The 22236-nt window shown below is 43.1% G+C and overlaps 1 protein-coding gene across 1 annotated transcript in view; it reads left to right on the top strand.

Annotated features, from left to right (window-relative positions):
• Positions 1-22236, top strand: part of KIF26A (kinesin family member 26A) — a 172165-nt gene that overhangs the window by 81427 nt on the left and 68502 nt on the right. Inside the window, exon 4 of the mRNA XM_043980675.1 lies at positions 7323-7489. Coding sequence (XP_043836610.1) covers positions 7323-7489 — 167 coding nt within the window. The remainder of the gene's footprint in view (positions 1-7322; positions 7490-22236) is intronic.

Genomic DNA, 22236 nt, shown 5'->3' with positions numbered 1-22236 from the left:
TGGCAGAGTAGAAGAATCACTGGCCTTGGATTTTGGAGGTCTGGAATCCATCTTGCGTTATCTTGGGGGAGATCCTTTTCCCTCTCTTGACCCCAGAGCTCTCAGGTGCCTCCACTGATGTTGTCCCGGGGATCTCTCATCATTACGGGAGACAGCCAGGCTACATCAGTGGAATTGAAGCACTGGGAGGTGCAACCAGGCCAGAACAGCTTTGATCGTGGGTCTGGGGAAAGATAGTATGTCTGTTGTCTTTGGGTCAGCTTAGCTAAGTGTAAATAACCTAATCATTTTGTACATGTGTAACCTATATCAGATTACTGTCTTGGGGAGGGGGGAAGGAAAAGAAGGAGGAGAAAAATTCAGAACTAAAAATCTTATAAAAACCCATGTTGAAAACTATCTTTACATGTAACTGAAAAATAATAAAATACTTTTATGATGAAAAAAAAAGAACCTAATCACTAAAGGGGGATGGCCAACTGTGATGACCATTTCTAGCCACAACCATTCATGAAAGCCAACTTCTAGAAAATAGGGGAGGGGGCAGCTGGATGGAACAGTAGATAGGGCACCAGCTCTAGAATCAGGAGGACCTGAGTTCAAATATACCTCAGACACTTATTAGCTGTGTGACCCTGGGTAAGTCACTTTAACTCTGACTGCCTCCAAAAAAATTAATTAAAAGAAATAAAAAATAGGGGAGGGGCACCTCAAATTACATTGTTAAGAGGGCATAATCATGGAAATTAAACTATTGTACTTTTGAAGAAGTGAGGTCCAAAGCAATAATAGAATGTGGAAAAGAAGAAGGTGAAAAACCTCTGGCTTCAGAGTCAGAATGCAAAATTTAAAAGTGAAAGGACAGGGGGCAGCTAGGTGGTGCAGTGGATAGAGCACCGGCCCTGGAGTCAGGAGTACTCGAGTTCAAATTCGGCCTCAGACACTTAACACTTACTAGCTGTGTGACCCTGGGCAAGCCACTTAACCCCAATTGCCTCACTTAAAAAAAAAAAAAAGTGAAAGGACCCTTAGTTGTTGTCTGTTCCACCTCACTCTCTAGTTTTGCATGTTAGGAAAATGAGGACTAGCAAGGTTAATGAAATGACTTTTCCAAGGTCACATGGCTAGTAAGAGGTAAAACTAGGGTTTGAAGCTAGGTCCTTTCACTCCAAATTCAATACTCTTTCTCTTGTCTCATCTGAATCCTGAGTTTGGTTCCCTGCTCTCCTTTTTTTCATCTGTGTGATCTTGAATAAAGCCTCATTTTCCTTATCTGAGAAACTAATGGGTTGAACGAGATGATGGTGATGATGATGACTACACTGTTGTAACATTTATTTAAAAATACTATTTATTTTATTTATATAGCTTTTATTTATTTTTTTTTGGTAGGGCAATGAGGGTTAAGTGACTTGCCCAGGGTCACACAGCTATTTAAGTGTCAAGTGTCTGAGGCCGGATTTGAACTCAGGTCCTCCTGAATCCAGGGCCAGTGCTTTATCCACTGTGCCACCTAGCTGTGCCTAGCTTTTATTAATCTATCAAGGCTAAACTGGCTCTAAGACTTTTAGGCCCCTCCCTCCATTCCCCCTCGTGTTTTAAGGTCTGCAAAGCACTTTACATCTATGATCTCATTTGATCTTGTAAACATCCGTGTAAAGTAGGTGTTAATATTATCCCCATTTTATGGATGATGAAACCGAGGCTGAGAGAGGAGAAGAGAATCATCTCAATCAATGGTCTAATTCTAAATTCTGTGGTCTCCAAGGCTGTTTCTGGCACTCATATTTGAGGCTTCTAAGGTTCCTGTTATTTCTGAGGGCAGCTTTCTTCATGGGGTCTGTGCTGAAGCCAAGGTGAAACTGACTGGAGATGATTCTTGTTACAATTCTACAGCTTCTGGCTGTAAAAATGTGTGCTGTGGTGAATCTGAGTTATAAACTGCCTAGTTTCCTCCTTACGAGCCCCAGCGGAAGTCCTGCTGGGTAGATCCCAGATGTGGTTCTCTTCTGATGGACAGCCTGGTCCCTTTATGTGACACTGGCCAGGCCAGGAGGGGGCCTGTTTCAGGGCTCGCCAACCTTGGAGGGAAGGAGAATTTATTGAACATGCCCATGCCATCTGCTGCCATTAACAGAGGCCGGTGAGAAGGCTTTAGCCTCACTCTGACGTTGGCAACAGGATTTCTTGGGATTTTGTGCCAGTGACACTAAGCCGAGCAGACTTATTTTTTGATGGGGAATAGCCTCAGCTTTGATTCCCTTACAATTGGTTGGGACTTAGAAAATGAAATATAAAAAAAAAATCAATCCATTTTGAGAAGAAACGTTGGATAGTAGAAAGAACGTTAGACTTAGAAGAGGGAGGCCTGGTTTAGAATCTGAACACTGACACTTTCTAAGCTGTATGCTCATGGATGAATAATTTTCCCCCTCTGAGTTTCAATTTTCTTCATCTGTAAAATGGAGATAATATTTAAAAAGAGATAGCTCTGCATCATAGGGGAAAAAGGACTGGTCTTGGCATCAAAGAAAAGCTGAATTAGGGTACAGGCTCTGACATAGACTTACTTTGTGACCATGGGTAAGTCACCCAATCTCTTAGTGCCTAGAAAACTCTCTGAGACTCTAACTTAATCTGCAATGGTGGAGGGAGTTTTTACAGTGAGAGTTCCATACCTGGTGTCTCCCTACATCCTCCAACAAGACTTGAAATACCTATATATAGGATTGTTTTGAAGAAAGCACTTTTTAAACCTGAAAGCACTATATGAGCGTAAGTTATTGTTGTTCTATTAATCCATCAATAAGTATTTATTAAGCATCCACTATGTGCCAGGGGCTGGACTAGACCGTGAGAGTATAAAGATGAACATGAGACAGTCCTGCATTCTATGGGGAGAGGCAAAATGCACAACACACACACATATAAACATGTATATATATGTATAAGTACACACGCAAAATTAATCTGAGGTAATTCTGGTGCTTTCAAGAAGTCATCAAGGTGATATTGGGGTCTCATATGCTTTGCCAATGAAGCACAGGCTCTTTCAGGTTCAGCCAGGCTGGCAACACTTAGAGAGGAGGCCTATTGATGGGTGCTGTGTCTGTTGTCAGAGCTTTCCAGAGAGCTGCCTGCTGGGTAATGACATTTTTTGGTTCTCCCATCCCCAACCCAAAACAAAATAGGAAAACTCTCTAAGGTACATGCGGCAGGCCTAACTATATCAATGGACAACAAAGACTCAAATTCTCCAGTAAAATGCAAGTCCCTTGAGGGCAGGGGCAGTTTTGCTTTTCCTATTTGTATTCTCAGCCCACTGGCACATAGTAGGTCCTTGGAATGCTAGCCGAATGGAACTGAGTTATTACAACAAAATCAGAGTAGGAACTATCCGAATGAATCATTTTGTATGAAAAAAAAAGAAATCTTATTTATTTTTTTCCCCTCTCTTCATACTTTTCCTTAAGTTGCTCCTTTGTGAAGCTGCTCAGTTTTTTGTTTTTAGAAACCTTTCCATTTCCTGTCTCATCCCCTCGTCCCCCATCCCAACTCCCCGCAAGACTTTCCCTCTGCCCCCTCCCCTCGCCTTTCCTTTGTCCTGACTCTCCCTGCTCTGGGTCTCTCTCCTCCCAATTTGCTTCTTCTGTACCGCCCAGTTCCAGTTTTTGTGCAGGGTTTGGCTGTCGCTAGTCCATTAGATGGAGCAGAGAAATGCCTGCAGTGGCTGCAGAAGAGCTCTGTGGACCAGAAGAGACAGGTCAGTGTCCAGGGACTGGAGCACGTCCAGGAAAACAAGACACATTTGGCTGGGCAAGGAAGCGGATGAAGCTGGCCACCTTCCCCCTGCCTCCATGTGCTTGGTTTGGATGGTCCAGCTTCTCTCCACTGATCAACTGCGATGGCAGGTGCACATCCTCGGTGCTGCTCAGGAACTAGGATTCCCTATGTCTCCTGGGTGCTCAGTGACCGGGAGGAAAGGCTGGGCCGGGTAAGGGGGCACTTAGCTCCACGAAGTCTAGCAGATTAGTCTCCATTCTTCTGTTGAGTTCTGCATCTCTATCCTGAACCTCCAAGCCTAGCAGAGAGCCCTCTTCTTGACTCTGCTGGTTGTAAAGTAAAGACTCAGGTTCTGCCTTCAGGGAGCTCCCAGTCGGGCTAGGGAGATGATCCTCATTTATAGGGAACAGAAGGATGCATCCCATGATTCATGAAATAGTCATAATAATACCTATAGAATGTGCCTCATGTTGGAAATCATTCTGCGTTCTGAGATCAGGCCTCTTCTAATTCTGATATCCTAGGACTCGATGAGTAGATGATGCAGGCAGGGGTCACTTGATGGGTTTTTTTTTTTTTGTGCAGGGTAGTAACATAAAGAAGACCAAATTTGGTCAAATGTGTAATGTGGACTGGGTGACAGGCTGCACCTCTATCAGACAGCAGGCTTCCTGCTCCAATGCCCTCAAGATGGGGTCCATTAAGTTCTGTGTAACAAAGGAACTTCATGGAAAGCAGGCAAGTGTGGAGGGCCTCCCTGGTCTGTCCCTGGGAAAGGCAGGTATAAAAAGTGATATACAGTGTACCGGGATTTAAAGTTTGCAGGCATCCCGGGGAGCGTGTAATTGCTTCTGTCCTTCATTACAAGACTGTCTCCCTTTCTGAAATTTATTTTAGCTAATTAGTGGGAAATGTCAGAGTAGTATTTCAGGTGACGGGAACATCATATATTATCATACACGGCACAATTAAGGCTCTGACAAATATTTATTGTGGTGTCTCCTCTAATTACACCCTTTTGTGCTCTGGGATGGACAGCCTGGCTGCTCAGAGGCTTGGGGTTTCTTGGCCTAGGAACTTGGAACTTATAGCCAACCTCAACTATGGGGTTGCTTGAATTTCTGGTGACTTTATCCAGAAAGAGTTAGGGGGCTGGGAAATCTTGTGGCTGTTTCCAGGTAGTGAATTTTAGGTGATGACCTGAATGAAGGAACATAGGTAGTCATCTTATCCAAGCCAATCAACCTATTCATCGATGGATACTTTAGAATCATTCAGGACACGAAGGAAAATACACAGATCACACAGTCATTCAGAAGTCAAAAGAACGCTAGATCAGGAGTTGTAAAAGCAGAATAAGACATGGATGATCTAGGTCCATGGCACTATATCAGGTAATTAGCTATTCAAATCTATTACTCATGAGCCCCCACCAGTGCTCATTTTAGCAGATCAAACCAGATCACTCTGAGTTCAAAGTAAAGACATCTCAAAGTGGGGGATTAAATGAGGGAATAAAGACTTTTACACCCATTCCCAGTGACCATTAACTCCCTACATGTTCCCTGGATAGGGTCTATCATAGCCCCCATTTGATCACTGTCTTCCTAACACAGAGGGAGGGGATACAGACTATTATATCATAATTACGATAAAGAAGAGGGAGTTTGTTAACAAAGTGGCAAGTCAGAGAAAACTTCCTTTGAGTGATATAATTTGATTTGGGCTCTAAAGGATGGGTTCCAATAGTCAAAAAGAGAAAACATTCTAGGTATAGGGAACAGTGTGAGTAAAAAGGCATGGAGACTGAAAGTATATGGCTTGTTTGGGGGACAAAGAGTACTTCAGTTTGGACTATAGAGTCTATGGATGGCAATAATGACGTAAAACTGGGAAGTCAAAGGAGTGTCATACAATGATGATGATGATAGCCAGCATTTATATTATGATTTAAGGTTTGCAAAGTGCTTTACAAACCTTATTTTATTTTACCCTCACAACAACCCTGGGAAGTAGTAACTATTAGTACAATCCCCATTTTCTAGATGAAGAAACTGAAGCAGCAGAAAAGTCAAATGACTTGCCAGGTTACCCAGTGTAGTACTTTATCCACTGTGCTACCTCGCTTCCTCATTATTACTATTAGCCAAACAAAGGAGTATGAGTTTTATTTCTATAGCACTTTAAATAACATTGACAAAGCACTTTCTTTACAACAACCTTGAGTGGTAGGTAGGCAGTGTATGATTATGCCCATTTTGCAAATGAAGAAACAAGCTCAAAGAGGTTGCGATTTCTTCTTGGTCATCCAGCTCCTACATGCCAGCAATAAAGTTTGAATTTGGGCTTTCTGATACCAAGCCCAGCATTTGTTCTATCAACTTTGGCAATAGGGAGCCACAGAAATTTTATCATCTGGTTACTATGTGCTAGGGACCATATGGGACACCAAGCGGTAAAAGTCATGATCCCCCTTCATAGTCTGACTGGGGAGATGAGACATATCCATATGAAAACACAAGTCACATTTATTACAGATGCAAAATTAGGGGCATAAGCCAAACATGTCCCATGTAGGAGTTGTCTCTTGTGGTTCTACAAAGATTGTCAACATTCTGAAAGTTCAAGATCTCTCCTCTCCTCTCTAGCCTGAAAGGCTGTGCCTTGGGTTTCCCAGGGAAGCTGCAGTAGAAAGGGGAGGCAGCCACTTCTGTTTGGTTGGCTCTCTTCCAGTAGAGGGGTCTCCTGGATGACCAGCCATTGGAACTCAGAGGAGCCAGATGCAGGTATCCTCATCTCCATGTTCCATCGAGCTGCCTCATTTTCACTGTGCATCATGGACAGAGAGGGGAGCATGAGGGAACCTCTGATCTCTAGCCCTGGCTGTCTCCATGCCCCAGCATGTACCCTTCTGCCTCCCATTCTTCTTGCTTTGCCAACACTAGCCTGTAGAACTGGTGTCTTTTGTGAATTATGTGTCTCTGCTTATCCTAGGCAAAGTGCAAATCGATTACAATATATATATATTGTATATATATACATATGTACTTGCAATACGCAATTTTCTGTACTAGGTACTAGGTATACAAAGGTGAAAAACAGTTTCTTAAATAGCTTACAGTCTATTGGGGTGGGGTGACATACACATAGAGATAAATATGCTCCAAGAGAGTATCCTGGGAATAGGAACTATGTAGGTAAAGTGCTATAGAATTAAAAGTGTAATTCCTTTCGGGGCATGGATTCTTATAAGGCTTCTTATAGGTAGCAGCAACTGAATTGGGTCTTGAAGGAACAGGAGGATTTTGATAGGATGAGATGAGGAAGGAATAACTTTCCAGATGCAAAGGATGGCGGAAATGGCTGGAAGAGAGTAGTCCCGTCTGGCTGGAACACAGGCTGCATGAAGAGGAGTAGTGGGACATAAGACTGAAGAGGATGGTTGGAATGAGATTATGGAAGGCCAGCCAGACAAGAGCTTTCTATCTTTTTCTATAGACTAATGGCTCTGCTTCCCTTTCTTTCTCCCTGCGCCCCAGGCAGAAGCAGCTACGGAACAGGTGAAGGATGGACCCCGTGGCCAAGGGGCCCCTGGGCAGCACCGCTGTGACCAGCCCGGATGTTGTCCCCCTGGCACTTCACAGAGTCTGGTGGCACCGGGGGGAGTCTCAACAGGTACTTCTGCTGCAGCTTCCTTCTTCATAAGGTAAATTTCCTTTCCCCCCACTTTGCATAGTTGCTTCAGTCTGTGGGTCTATTTTGGGGCCAAAATTGCTGGGAGTCTCTCACTAGGAGCTCCTTTTGTTACGGGCCATAATGATGACATCTCACGCTTATACAGGTCTTCGTTGTTTGCAAAGCCATTTCCGTGTAATAACTTTAGGAGATTGGAAGTGCAAGAATTACTTCTCCCATTTTATAGGTGGTAAAACAGACCCTCAGAGAGGTGGCTAGCAAAGCAAATATGAGCTCAGGCTGAATTATTGGACGCCTGGTGCCTGGGACAAGAACAGAGACAAGCCCCAACTGGGCCCTTTCCTGGTCAGATTACATGCTGAGTGTGGCTTTTCTCCTGGCCACTACATTTTATGAGTCTCACTGATAAACTTCATGGGATCTGGAGGTCAGTGACCAGGATCGAGATGGGATTAGACGATGCCACCTAAGGATGAACCTGTTAAAAGAACTGGCGATGCTTAGCCTGGAGGAGAGAAGCTGTGTGCCTGGTGGGTGGGCGAGGAGGGGGGTGAAAGCTGCTTTTAGATATCTGAAGGGTGGCTGTTTTAGAGGAATAAGGGTTAGGCTTCCTCTCTCTGCCTCCAGACAGAGGACAAAGGAGAGGCAGGTTTCAGGTTGATGCAAAGAAAAACTTCTTCATAATTAATGCTGTCCCAAAGTGGACGAATTTCCCCTGGGGGCAACACATCTCCTAGCTGGATGACCACTTGTGGTGATTGTGGGAAGGAAAGGGGGGTGGGATGAGGATTCCTGCTTGGGTCTGGATGCTGCTTGGAGGGGATGATTTTTGAAGTTTCTGGGATTTGGTGAAATGACTTGTCCTCAGTTCCTGAAGCTAATTTGTGTCAGCACCAGAATTTGGGCCCAGTGATCCTGACTCAATCAGTGAGTCGAACAATATTTATTAAGAGCCTACTATTGGGGCAGCTAGGTGGTGCAGTGTATAAAACACCGGCCCTGGATTCAGGAGTATCTGAGTTCAAATCTGGCCTCAGACACTTGACACTTACTAGCTGTGTGACCCTGGGCGAGTCACTTAACCCCCACGATGGGGAGCCTGCTTCTTCCACAGCAGGGTGAATTTAGGTTAGACATGAGAAGGAACTTCTCAGCTGTGATGCTTCGGAGGCATTGGACTGCATCACCAAGAGGAGGCCTTGAAATTTCCCAGGAGACTCTGAAGAAAAACTGAACCCACGAATGGATAGTGCTCCGGATAGGGTTTGACCAGCCCAAAGCATGATGGGTACTGTCAAAAGGTCATAGATTTAGAGTTAAAAAGGATTGTAGAGACTGAACCCAACCCCTTTATAGATGAGGAAACCGAAACTAACAGAGGGATCATACAGCTAGTGAGTGTCCAAGTCAGGATTCGAACCCAGGTTTTTCTGACTCCAACCTTTATGCCACACTGCCTCTCCCTTCTCTAAGTCCAATAGAGCTTTTTGAAAAACTGAATTGTACTGTGGATTCGTATTTAGTTTGTGGTCGAACGAAATGTGTGTGTGTGTGTGTGTGTGTGTGTGTGTGTGTGTGTGTGTCTGTGTGTATGTGTTTCTTCCACAAGCTACTGTCAAATCAGGGCTCTATTTTATCCTCATGAGGATGAAATTGCATCTAAACAGAGGATTTTACATTAGTTTGTTAAATTTAATCTCTTTAGTCTTTGCCCATTCTGTACAGAGGATAGATAATTGAGAGGCAGCATGGTAGCAAAGTAGAAATAGCGCTGGGTTAGGAGTGCAGAGACCTGGGCCCGTACCAGAGTTGTGACACTTAGTAGCCAGTGAGCACTAGCCTGTCATCTGTCTCGCTGGGTCTCAGTTTCCCCACCTGTCAAATGGGGATCATGATAGTCATAATTGTTAAGGAAAGCTCTGTTTCTAGAATGCCTTTGAGATTTACAAAACCCTTTCTTTGAACTAACCCCATGAGGCAGGTGCTTATTTTATAGATGAGGAAGTTGGAGCTCAGAGGAAGTGACTAGCTTCTCATCAGGACTAGGACTCGAATCCAGATCCCTGGGCCCCAAACCAGTGCTACCTCCCTGGGGTGCTGTAAAGAAGGCATTTTTGTAAACTATCAATCTAGACTCTAGAAATAGCAGTTCTGTTCTGAACATTGTTATTGTTATTATGATCAACGGTAATAAGCATAATGCTAACTGAAGGCAGGAGCATGAATGAAGTGACCTTGTAGGCTTCCTTTTGACCAGAGGACTTTTCAATTTTCTATCATTCTTTGTGCGTTTGTCAGAGTTGCTTTCAAATGTCCCTTTCCTTGCAGGGTCTGAGCAGTGAATCCTGCTTTCTCTGTCTGCATGTATGTGCATTGTGGATTAAAAAAATGTAATTATCACTAATGAACAGTAATGACACATATAAACTGGAGGTCACTCTCCTATTAGCAGCCCTGCGTGGGCCCCGATAAGCATTGGGTCATTAGATTGGCCATGAATTATTGCCCACAGCCGAGCTTCTGCTGAGAGCAGAGACACCTTATCAATGTTAGGGATGGTGCAGAGAGGAGGGGGCTAACCCGGGGGGCTTCCAGCCCTGATTGTGCTGTGACTGAGCATATGATGAGACCATCCTCTCTATGTTGGGCTAATGAAAGTGCCACTGAGCCAGAGAACAATATTAGGACAACCACTAAATGACTAATGGACTCTTGTCCTATGCATCCGATCCCCCAATTAGCTGCCGGAAGCTCAGAATGGAGTTTGGTGTGTGTATTATCATGGGATAGCTCTGGCCATTGTTCACTGAAGGTGCCCGAAATGCCTGGTAGTTAGCTGCCAGAGCCATGTGCCAGGCTCGTGGTGGAGAGGGTTGGGGGCATCATGATGATAAAATCAAAACCTGGATGCTTTTGAATTATCAGCCAGTGGAAGCAGCGAGGAGTCCCAGAGCCAATTTCCTAGTACCAAGTTAATTTTCCATTTTAAAGTCTCCTTTGGTACCTAGGGACTTTGGGAAGCATCTGTAGTGAGCTGGTAATAGGGAGGGATGGGATTTCAGGCCTCTATGTCAACTGACTTTAGAAAAGGTATTCAAAGTGACTAAGACATAACCTTTGACCTAGAGATTGCACTTCTAGGCAGAGAAGGCCATGAGGCATCACCTCAAGACAGAAAGAAAGGATGCATCAATTAAAAAAAAATCATAGCATCACTACGTACAGTTGCCAAGAACTGGAAATAAAGTAGGTGCCCATTGATTGGGGAAAGGCTAAACAGACTGTGATATGGGAACAAGATGGACTATTAGTGTTCTGGACAAAACCAACTCAATCAGAGAAGTGTGGGAAGACATACATGAAAAGAGCAGAGAGAAGTAAACAAGACAGGAAAGCAACATATATAAAGACAGCCGTAATATAAATGGAAGAACAAAAAAAAAACCTTTAAAAATATTATATAATTGTTGTTGTTGGTCCTTCTTTCTCAAAGACATGACATCAGGAGGCGATTCTTTCTTTCTTTCTTTTTTTTTTTGCGGGGCAATGGGGGTTAAGTGACTTGCTGAGGGTCACACAGCTAGTAAGTGTTTGAGGCTGGATTTGAATGCAGGTCCTCCTGAATCCAGGGCTGGTGCTTTATCCAGTGTGCCACCTAACTGCCCCCAGGAGGTGATTCTTGCAGTGAATTGGATATAAATGAGGGAGGGCTGTGAAAAGTGACCAGGCTAACTTTCTCCTCCAGAGCCATCTGGGTCCAGGGGCAAGATATATATAAGGACGACTAGAGATGGCCCTGGATGTTTAAGGCGATTGGGGTTAAGTGACTTGTCCAGGGTCACACAGCTGATAAGTGTCTGAGGTGAAATTTGAACTCAGGTTCTCTGGACTCCACTGCACCACCTTAATGAATAAGTTTGGACATAGAGAGGAATTGAGAAGATGTATCCCTCTTTCTTCCTCCCTTCCTTTTAACAGATGGGCACTATGAGTGTGGAACATTGCATATGCTTTCAGAACAGTGGATGTGCTAAGCTGACTATTTTTTAAAAAACCATCCTTAATGATCAGGGGGAGGGATTTATTTGAAAATGAAGGTGACATCACCAACGAAAGAAAAAAAAACACATTCTTAGGGCAGGAAGGCTGCATAGATTTAGAGCTACAAGGGACATCTGAAGCCATCTAGTTCCACTTCCTTAATTTGCAGTTACAGAAACTGAGACTCATGGAGCCAGTCACACAGGTAATTAGTGTCAAAGGTAAGATTTGAACCCAAGTCCCCTGACTCCCAAGCCCAGTGCTTTTTTCCCTGTGCCATATACAAAATAAATTCAAGGCGGTCTTTGTGGGGAGACATTAGCAACTGGGAGGCATTAGCAAAGGCTTTGTGCAAGAGATGCTGTTTGAACTTTGAAGGGAATCAGGGATTCCAAATAGGCAGGAATGGGGCACAATTATGGCAAAGCACAGAGTTAGGAGATGGATTGTTGAATGTGAGAGAGGAGACATCACTTCATATCATGGCTTGGAAAACTGCTAGTTTTGTATCTCTACCTATCTGAGGAGGCTATCATTATATTAGCACCACCTCTGCCTTCCAGGATCGTCGTGTGGAAAGTGCTTGGCAAATCCTAAAAGGTATTGGCTATGGGAGTTACTTATTCCTATGATTTTTCTAGTCTTAACTCTGACCCTAAATTGCTGTAGGACCCTGTGGACCAGTCCTTTCTCCTCCAAGTGTTGTCTTCTGTCTGGTTTCTCCCATCCCTCAGTTTATTCTTCTGAAGTGGGGGTGGGCTGGGGCTGGACTAGATGACCTCTCTGGCTCTTTCGAGCCCTAACCTCCTTTGATTGCAAATTCAGGCAGCCCAGGCCACCTTTTGTCTTGCTGAGCTAACTCCACCCTCACTCCCCAACCCTCACCCCCCACCTCCAGTTCTCTGACCTTGTAAAGTTACCATAGAAACAAGTGTTTAAAAGCATCAACTGAAAACCAGGAGTTTGGGATGACAGTGATGCAGATTCCGGGAGTGTGCAGCGAGCTCAAGAGGCGTCCCCTCCTTCCGGCTTGTTAAACTTGATTAAATTGTGCCTGTTTAGAATTTAATGGAAACCCGGGGAAAGGGAGCTCTGGAGCCCCAAGTTGGACTGAACATATTCCCAGCTCAGGGAAGTCTGTGTAATTGACAAATGCAGGGGGTGTTTTCCTTTGGCTTGGGGTGAATTAATTTTGCTCGATTTCCTTTCTAAGACCTTGACTTTTTCATCTTGGATGTTTTTTCCCTGGCAAATAAGAATAATAGTCAATGGTGATTCACATTTCTCTAATGCTTGAACACTCTGAAAATTTACATCCAGGGGGATAATAACTCTAGGCAATTTTTTCTGTGGCACCCCCAGTTTTACAAAGTACTTTACATACATTATCTTCTTTCCTTCTCCCTACAACCCAGAAAGGTACAGCAGGGAATGCGGGGAAGGGTTATGCGTTCTTTTTTTTTTTTTTAAACAGCTGAGGTAGGCTGGGAAGCATCACTGCATTGGGCAAAGAGTTCTGGCCTTGGAGTAAGAAGAATTGGCATGGAATATCGGCTTTGCCTCTTCTGAGCTCTGTGACTTTAGGCAAGTCAGGCAGCTGCTCTGAACCTCAGCTTTCTCATTGACTTCAACAACAAACATTTCAGCAAACATTTATGAAGTTCCTACCTTGTGCCAGACTCTGTTATGTGCTGGAAAGACAGAGACAAAAACGAAATATTTCCTGCCCTCAAAATGCTTACATCTTACTGGGGGATACAATATGTATATAGATAAGCAAATAGAAGATAATTTGAGGAAGGAGAGAACATTTAAGAACTCCAGTGGGAGCAATGGCCTGTGAGAAAGCACACAGATAAATAGATAAAGGGGTTTTGAATTTGGGGAATAGCTAGTTGTCCATTTTGGCTGGAATGTAGAGTATGTGAAGGCAAGTAATATGCAGTAAGCCTGGAAACTAGGTAAATTGACACCAGATTGTGGATGGCTCTTGATGCCAGTCTGAGGAGCTGGTATTTCATAAATCTATAAATGGAGTTAATGGGGCAGCTAGATGGAGCAGTGGATAGAGCACCGGCCCTGGAGTCAGGAGTACCTGAGTTCAAATCCGGCCTCAGACACTTAATATTTACTAGCTGTGTGACCCTGGGCAAGTCACTTAACCCCAATTGCCTCACTAAAAAAAAAAAAAAATCTGAGTTAATACAGGGGAAGAGCACTGACCTGGGTTCAGATCCTGCCAACCATGCTCATTACATGTGTGACCTTGGACAAACCAATCACCCTCCTGGGGACTCAGTTTTCTCTGTTTATGGAATTAGAATTAGGGGCAAATGTGCAAAAGACACTGCAGCTGATTTGCTGACGACAATTGGGTGGGACTATGTCAACTTAAAGCAAGAGACCATGTCTGATCTTTCTCTGGAACTGGGAACTGTGCATCTCTCTCTTTCTCTCTCTCTTTCCCCCTGCCTTTCTCCTCACTTGACAGGTGAATGGGCTCTGACCCAGAAAGGAGAAATAATACTCCTTTCCTCTCTCCTCTCCCTCCCTCTCTTCCTCTGTCACCCTCCCTCCTTCTCTCTCTCTCTCTCTCTCTCTCTCTCTCTCTCTCTCTCTCTCTCTCTCTCTCTCTCTCTCTCTCTTTCTCCCCCGCCATCTTGGCAGAAATGATGACTGCTTGCACATAGCAGCCAGAGCTTAGAGGAATCTGCTGACCTCCTTTGTTTAGTGTCTTGTCTCCTGCGTGTAGGTGAGTGATCCTGAGCTGAACATTCCTAGCTTTGGTAGCAACCTTGTGAGATCAAATGAGCCAGAGCTCTTGGGTCCTTCGGTCACAGTTTCGATCCCAGCTGGGGCTTTCCCCACGGCCCTAGAACAGAGGGGCATTGCTAGGCCCTAGCACAGGATGGAGGGGCCGTGCTAGGCAGGGGGTGGGGAATACAAGCATTATTATCTGTATTTTATAGACAAGAAGAGAAATATGCTTGCCCAAATCTGGCTCAACACAGCTAGAAGGAGATTCTTATGTTGTAGAAAGAGTACAGGTCAGAGACAGAAGTGGATTTGAATTCTAGTTCTATTATTTACTCCAGGATGCTTTGAACCTTGTATCTATCTGGAGACTTGAATGATTCAACAGATGACTGGTTTATGAGTGGAATTCAATCAAACTAGGTCATCGTGTCCGCCCCTGCACCCCCCACCCCCAGTTTAATAAGTCAGATGGAAATGTCCTTGCAGGATCTCTGCAAAGACCTGCAATCCCCTGGCAGTTATTTCTCACATCTGCTTGGAAACCTACAATAGTTCCCTAATGTGTACTGTGTCCACCCCAAATCCCCAGAATCATAGAATATTAGAGCTGGAAGGGCTGTAAAATATCATTTAGTCCAGTTCTCCTCACTTGACAGGTGAATGGGCTCTGGTCCAGAAAGGAGAAACAATTTCTCTCTAAGTCAAAGAGCAGGGACTCATACTCAGATGTTGAGTGCCCCAGGCCTAGAGCAATGGTTCCCAGTCTGTGGGTCATGGACTCCCAGGGGACCTTGAGCTATTGAAAAGGGGTTACCAGATCTACAGAGAGTTGTGGATCATAGATTTAGAGCAGGAAGGATCCTTAGAAGACACCTAGTCCAAACCTCTCATTTTACAGGTGAGGAAACTGAGGCCCAGAGGCAATTAGGCATCTTGCTCAGGGTCTCATAGTTTGTAAGTGAGAGAGGCAGGATTTGAACCCAGGTCCTCTGACCCCAAATCCAGAGCTCTCTCTATTGTATTTTTTTTTTTTAGTGAGGCAGTTGGGGTTAAGTGACTTGCCCAGGGTCACACAGCTAGTAAGTGTTAAGTGTCTGAGGTTGACTTTGAACTCAGGTCCTCCTGACTCCAGGGCCAGTGCTCTATCCACTGTGCCACCTAGCTGCCCCAATATGTATTTTTTCAATTAATGGATACTCAGGGGGTAACTAGGTAGTACAGTGGATAAAGTATGGGCCCTGGATTCAGGAGGACCTGAATTCAAATCCAGCCTCAGACACTTGACACTAGCTGTGTGACCCTTGGCAAGTCACTTAACCCTCATTGCCCCCCACAAAAAAAAATTACTAACAATTAATGGATACTCACAGTTCAACTCTTACCACATGTAAGTCTTAAATATTAAAAAGAAGCCTCTCATACTCAAAAAAGATGGGGAATCCTGGCCTTCAAGATAAAGTTCAACACAATTTCCTGGCATTCAAGGACCTCAATAATCTGGCTCACATCTACCCTTCCTGCCTTATCTCACTCTATCCTTTTCATAAGTGCATTCTACTTTTTAGTAGAGTATACTACTTTCTGTTTCCTAATCTTGTTCAGCCCCTGCTGTGCCTTTTCACACACCATTCCCTGTGCCTAGAATCCCTCCCTCTTCAATATTTTTGAGCTGGTATTTTTCACATCTTTCAAAGCCTGGCTTAGATGCCAGCAGCTTTGGGAAGTGGTCCTCCCAGTAAGAATTGAATTGATATGGTAAGGGACATTGGATTTAAAGTGAGAAGGGACCTTCATGATTCATCTGGCCCAAAGGCCCAGAAATCACCTGTTAAGTAAATTTCTTTTTTAAAGTTAAATGGTTGGCTCGTTTCAATCTAATGCTGAACTTAAAACATTGGACTGGCCTGGGTCAGGCTTGGCCTATGATATTTGGTGATAATTGTCACCACTGGGTCAGATAAATGCATTACAATTTTCAACTACAGGTAGTTGTGATTAATTAAAATTAGTTTTTATTCATTTTGTGACTAATTAAAAATTAATCTTCTGTGATTAATTTAAAAACCATTTAAAAGCATTATTAGGTCTCCAATGTATTGTAGTGTAGGAGGTTCAAACTCAAACAGAAATGGGCCCCTGTGGGTTTCATATTGACTTAGAAGACTACAAATTAACATTATCTGAGTTTTATTGTATTTTTAGTTATTCTGTTAAACATTTCCCAATCACATTTTTTCTTTTATCTTTCTTTCTTTCTTTTTTTGGTGTGGCAATTGGGGTTAAGTGACTTGCCCAGGGTCACACAGCTAGTAAGTGTTAAGTGTCTGAGGCCGGATTTGAACTCAGGTCCTTCTGACTCCAGGTCTGGTGCTCTATCCACTGCGCCACCTAGCTGTCCCCCCAATTACATTTTAATCTGGTTCCTGCTTCACTTGGGAGTGTTGGGTGACATGCAATGTGAATTGGACCTCTCTATTGTAGTGGATAGCAAAGAGGGCCTTTGAAGTCAGGAAGGAAGACACATTTAGGCCTCTCTCTGCCACAGGACTGTGTGACCCTAGGCAAGTCAATTTGCTTCTCAGTGTTCTAGACCAAAGTTTCCTAAATTGTGGCTAACTGAATGTGGGGGGGGGGTCACAAAAAATTTGGCAGTAAATGTTTGATTTATATACCTATTTTATATACCTATATACTCAGGGTTGCATAAAAATTTCTGAGGTGAAAAGTAGAAAAAGTTGTAAGAAGCCCTGCTCTATACCAGTGGTGTCAATTTGAGGCCCATAGGCCCAAGCAGCCTGAAAAAATTCCACAGTGTGGCCAGAACCAAATTAAAAACACGATTGGGAGGGGCAGCTAGGTGGCGCAGTGGATAGAGCACCAGCCCTAGAGTCAGGAGGACCTGAGTTCAAACCCGGCCTCAGACACTTAACGCTTACTAGCTGTGTGACCCTGGGCAAGTCACTTAACCCCAATTTCCTTACTAAAAAAAAAAAAAAACAACAACAAAAAACACGATTGGGAAAAGTTTATAGCAAAGTAAATAAAAAAGATACAACATAGAGAATGTTAATGTGTGGTTTTCTAAGTCAGCTGCTAGGGATCCATTTCTATTTTACACCCTGGCTATAATATGTCAGCCTGCATGGCAGAGGGGCTTCCTTATCCCAGTCCCTGTCCTACAGATTCATATATCCAGCTTTTTGTCATTATCACTTTTTTCAAACAATAGGTGCTTAGGGTACATATATTAATTCGAGGGGTGGGCCCTTTCCTGCCTGTCTTTGCTCAGGCTGCTCCTTTTTCCTAGAAGGCTGCTCCTTTTCCCTTTGGTCTCTCCATGTTCTGCTGAGCCTTGTAGTTCCTGGAGTCTTTTTCACACTCCTGCAGGCCACACTTGAGCTCTGTTTCTTTCTCTAAACCCATCCCACTTGTTTTCTGTACTTTGCATTTGGACAGTAATTGCCAGCTGCCTTCTCTTGCTGTGTAAATGTTTTGTGTGATGGTGCCTCATTTCTCCAGCAACAGGCACTTATTAAACACCCACTGTATGTAGAGAACTGTGCTCTCTGCTGGACAAGGATGTACAAAATTTAGAGAAGACAGTCCTTGCCTTTCTGTAGGAACCTAATCACATAGCTATTATAAGCAAATTCCATTAGAATGTTAGAGAGATGTAAAACAAAGTGAATTCTGAAGTACAAGAAGTCATTAATCACTTTTATTGTTGTTGTAGTTGTTGTTGTTGTTTGTCCTTCATTCTGAAGAAGACCATAACAGCAGGGGTGATGTCATGACTTGCACTAAATTAGATTTAACTCACTCTCTCCTCCAGAGCCATCTGGGTCCAGTGGCAAGGTATATATCAGGATGATTGTAGCCATATGAAAAAATGCTCTCACTACTTATTGGAGAGATTCAGGTCAAAACACTTCTGGGGTACTACCTCATACCTATTGGATTGGATAATAGGACAGCAGAGCAAAATGACAAATGTAGTGGGGGATATGGGGAAAATGAGACATTAATACACTCTTGGTAAAGTTGTAAACTCATTCAAACATTCTGTAGAACAATTTGGAACTATGGCCAAAGGATTATAAAACCATGCATACTCTTTGACCTAGCAATACCACTACTAGGTTGATATCCTAAAAGATATTTTTAAAAAGTTGAATTGAAACTGGGGAGATGCCCATCACTTGGGGAAAGGCTGAACAAATTGTGGGATGAGATTAGGATGGAACACTATTGTGCTGTAAAAAATGATGAGCAGGATGATATCAGAAGGACTTATGAAAAATGCAATCCATCTACAAAGAAAGAACAGATGGTAGCTGAATACAGATTGAAGTATGATTTTTTTTGTTAGTTCTTCTTTCTAAAGTTTTTTGTCTGTTTTCTTTCACAACTTGATTAATGTGGAAATATTTTGCATGACTGCATATGTATAACTTATATTGAATTGCTTGAGTTCTTAAGGAGAGGGAAGGGAGAAGAGAATTTGGAACATAAAGTTTTAAAAATCGATGTGAAAATTTATTTATACATGTAACAGGAAAAATCTAAACAAACAAATAATTAAATAAACAAGCAAACAAACAAATAAAAGGGGGGGGGAGGCTAACTAGAGATGGCCCTAGATGTTTAAGGTGATTGGGATTAAGTGACTTACCAAGGGTCACACTAGCTGTAAGTGTCTGAGATGAGATTTGAACTCAGGTCCTCTTGACTACAGGACCAATGCTCTATCCACTGTGTCATCTAGTTGTCCTCCATTAATCACTTAGGAGCTCAGGGAAGACTTCCTGGAAGAAGAGACATTTGAGTTGGGTTTTAAATGATTGCTTATGTATGAATGGAGTCAGGACCATGACTTGAAAAGAGGACTCTATTTGAAATCAGAGAACATGGGTTCAAATTCTTACTTTTTACTTACTATCTCTGTAACCTTAGTCAACTCACTTTTCTGAGCTTCAGTTTCCTCATTTATAAAATGAATGGATTGGATGAGATTCCAGCTCTAACTCTAGATCCTTATCACCACTTCCCTGGACTATTGCAGTAATTTTATTTATTGTTAAAAATTACATTAATCACATATTAAGTACCAACTACATGCCAAGCTCTGCTAAGCACTTTATGAATAATTTTTCATCTGATCCTTACAACAGTCCTAGGAGATAGGTGCTGTTATCATCATCATCCTCATTTTACAGATGATGAGACTGAGTCAAGCAGAGGTTTAGTGACTTGCCCAGGGTCATGCAGCTAAGTGTCTGAGGTCAGAATTGAACTCAGGTCTTCCTGACTCTTAAGTACAAGGATCTATGGACTGTTCCATCTAGCTGCCTTTAGCCTTCTTATTGGTGTTTCTTGCTTCAAGCCTTTCTTCTCTCTAATTCATCTTCCATGCAGGTACCAAAGTCATATTTCTGAAGCATAGTTCTGACCATTCTACTCCTCTAGGGTCAAATACAATGTCCTCTGATTGGGATTTAAAGCCCTTCACAACCTGGCCCCAACCTACCCTTTCTAGGCTTGTTATATGTTATATATTCCCCTCTACACATTCTGTAGACAAGCTGAATTGACCTTCTTGCACAATGTAATGTCTCCCATTTGCAGGGGCTGTTCCAGGGGCCCCAGAATGTGCTTCCTCTTCACCTCTGCCTATTAGAATCCTTCAAAGCTGCTCAAATCCACCTTCCTTACCTGAGACCTTTCTTAATCCCCCTAGTGATTAATCCCCTCCCCCAGTTATCTTGTATTTATTTTTTTTAATTAATCAATCAATGTATACTTATTAAGCACCTATTATATGGCATTGTGCTTAGGCACCGGGGAATATGAATGTGGGCATGCTATCTTTTCTGATGTAATGTAAACTTCTTGAGGGCAGGATCTGTTTCATTTTTGTCTTTGTATCTCTAATGCTTAGCATTGAACCTGGTATACAGAAGGGGCTTAATAAGTGCTTGCTAATTAATTGATCTTCATTCCTTTTAATCCTTCTGGATCAGATCTTTACCCATTAGGGCATTTACAGCTTGAATTATCTTTCCTCCTTCACTTGGCCTCCTCCTTTTTTTTATGCCTCCCCCTCATTTCTCCAAGAAGACTTTTCTTGTACTCCTGTCTACCTTGAAGTAACCTGATGTGATAGGAAGTACTGGATGGGGCCTTGAAAGACCTGAGGCTCGATTCCAGCTCCGATGCTTTCTGGTGTCACAACCTCTCTGAAGAGGGCTTCAAGCTTTGTACTTAATGAAATGTGCCCAGAAAGGAAAACTCCTTCCCTCCCTCCCTTCTTCTTGGAGTGGTGCAGAATTCTCTTTCTAAATCTTATCACACTATAGAGATGTAAATGATGATGATTTTTAATCTTTTATTAATGATAATCTTTTGTTTTTACATCACCTTCATTTCTGAATATAGCACTTTGTAATTCTGTAACCTTCCTTTGTAACAGATTTAAAAAGAAGAAGAAAAAGCAGTTAGAATCAATTAACTCATTAAACTGTACATGATAGTACTTGCACTATTCCACACCCATAGCCTCTCACTTCTTCAAAGAAGGGAAGAAGGTGAATTTTCTCAACTCTTCTCTCAGATCATTAATTCATAGCAGTAAATTATTATTGTTGTTGTTGTTGTTGAAGACCTAGCACCAGGGCCGCCTTCTACCTGAAGTTTTTCCTGATTGTCCCACTTATCAGTATATTTTCTCACCTTGAAACTATTTGGTATTTACTTTATAGATTTTTTTGGGGGGGAGGCATTTGGGGTTAAGTTCATTGCCCAGAGTCACACAGCTAGTATCTGAGGTCAGATTTGAACTCAGGTCCTCCTGAATCCAGGGCTGGTGCTCTATCCACTGCGCCACCTAGCTGCCCCTACTTTATAGTTTTTTTTTAAGTTATTTATCTTTATATCTGTTCCCCCCTGCCCCAGGACCATTTTCATTTTTCCTATGTATCCCTGTACCTAGCACAGTGCCTGGCACATAGTAGGTACTTAATGCTTGTTGAATTGAATAGAGCACCTCCTTAGTTTCTATTATTATTATTTTTATTTTTGCAGGTCAATGGGGGTTAAGTGACTTGCCCAGGGTCACACAGCTAGTAAGTGTCAAGTGTCTGAGGCTGGATTTTTTTTTTTAAGTGAGGCAATTGGGGTTAAGTGACTTGCCCAGAGTCACACAGCTAGTTAAGTGTTAAGTGTCTGAGGCCGGATTTGAACTCAGGTACTCCTGAATCCAGGGCTGGTGCTTTATCCACTGCACCACCTAGCCGCCCTTAAGGCTGGATTTGAACTCAGGTCCTCCTGACTCCAGGGCCAGTGCTTTATCCATGATGCCACCTAGCTGCCCCACCCCCTTAGTTTCTTTGTCCTGTCTAACCTCTTTTGGGGAGCCTTGTTCTGATTCAGGCTCTTTCCTTCCTCAAGCTTGGGGGCATCTTGGTGGCTTCCCAAGTGATATGTGATGCAGCCATCAAACACTCATTCCTTTTCATTGAGTTATTGGCATTTAACTCTCAGGAAAAAAATACAAACTCAGCTATTTTGAAAAATTGACTGGACCTCCTGTGCAGGGAGTTCTCAATCACCAGCTTTTGCGGGTGCCATTTATATTCTAAGAGTTTTCTATTTGCCCAAGTTCTCACAACAGTATGTGTTGGAGACAGAACTTGAATTCATGTCTTCTTGTTTCCCAGGCTGCCTCCTTCTCCCCTTCGCCACTAACTCCCTTGAGGGTTTTGACCTGAGTGCTATTAGATCATAAATGCATCTGTTATAAGATGTGACGTGGGGCAGCTAGGTGGCGCAGTGGATAGAGCACTGGCCCTGGAGTCAGGAGTACCTGAGTTCAGATCCGGCCTCAGACACTTAACACTTACTAGCTGTGTGACCCTGGGCAAGTCACTTAACCCCAATTGCCTCACTTAAAAAAAACAAAAA

Source organism: Dromiciops gliroides, chromosome 2 (genome assembly GCF_019393635.1).
Source record: "Dromiciops gliroides isolate mDroGli1 chromosome 2, mDroGli1.pri, whole genome shotgun sequence".
Taxonomy (NCBI): Eukaryota; Metazoa; Chordata; class Mammalia; order Microbiotheria; family Microbiotheriidae; genus Dromiciops; species Dromiciops gliroides.
Note: the sequence above shows the minus strand (reverse complement) of the source record. Positions and strands in the feature narration are given on the sequence as shown.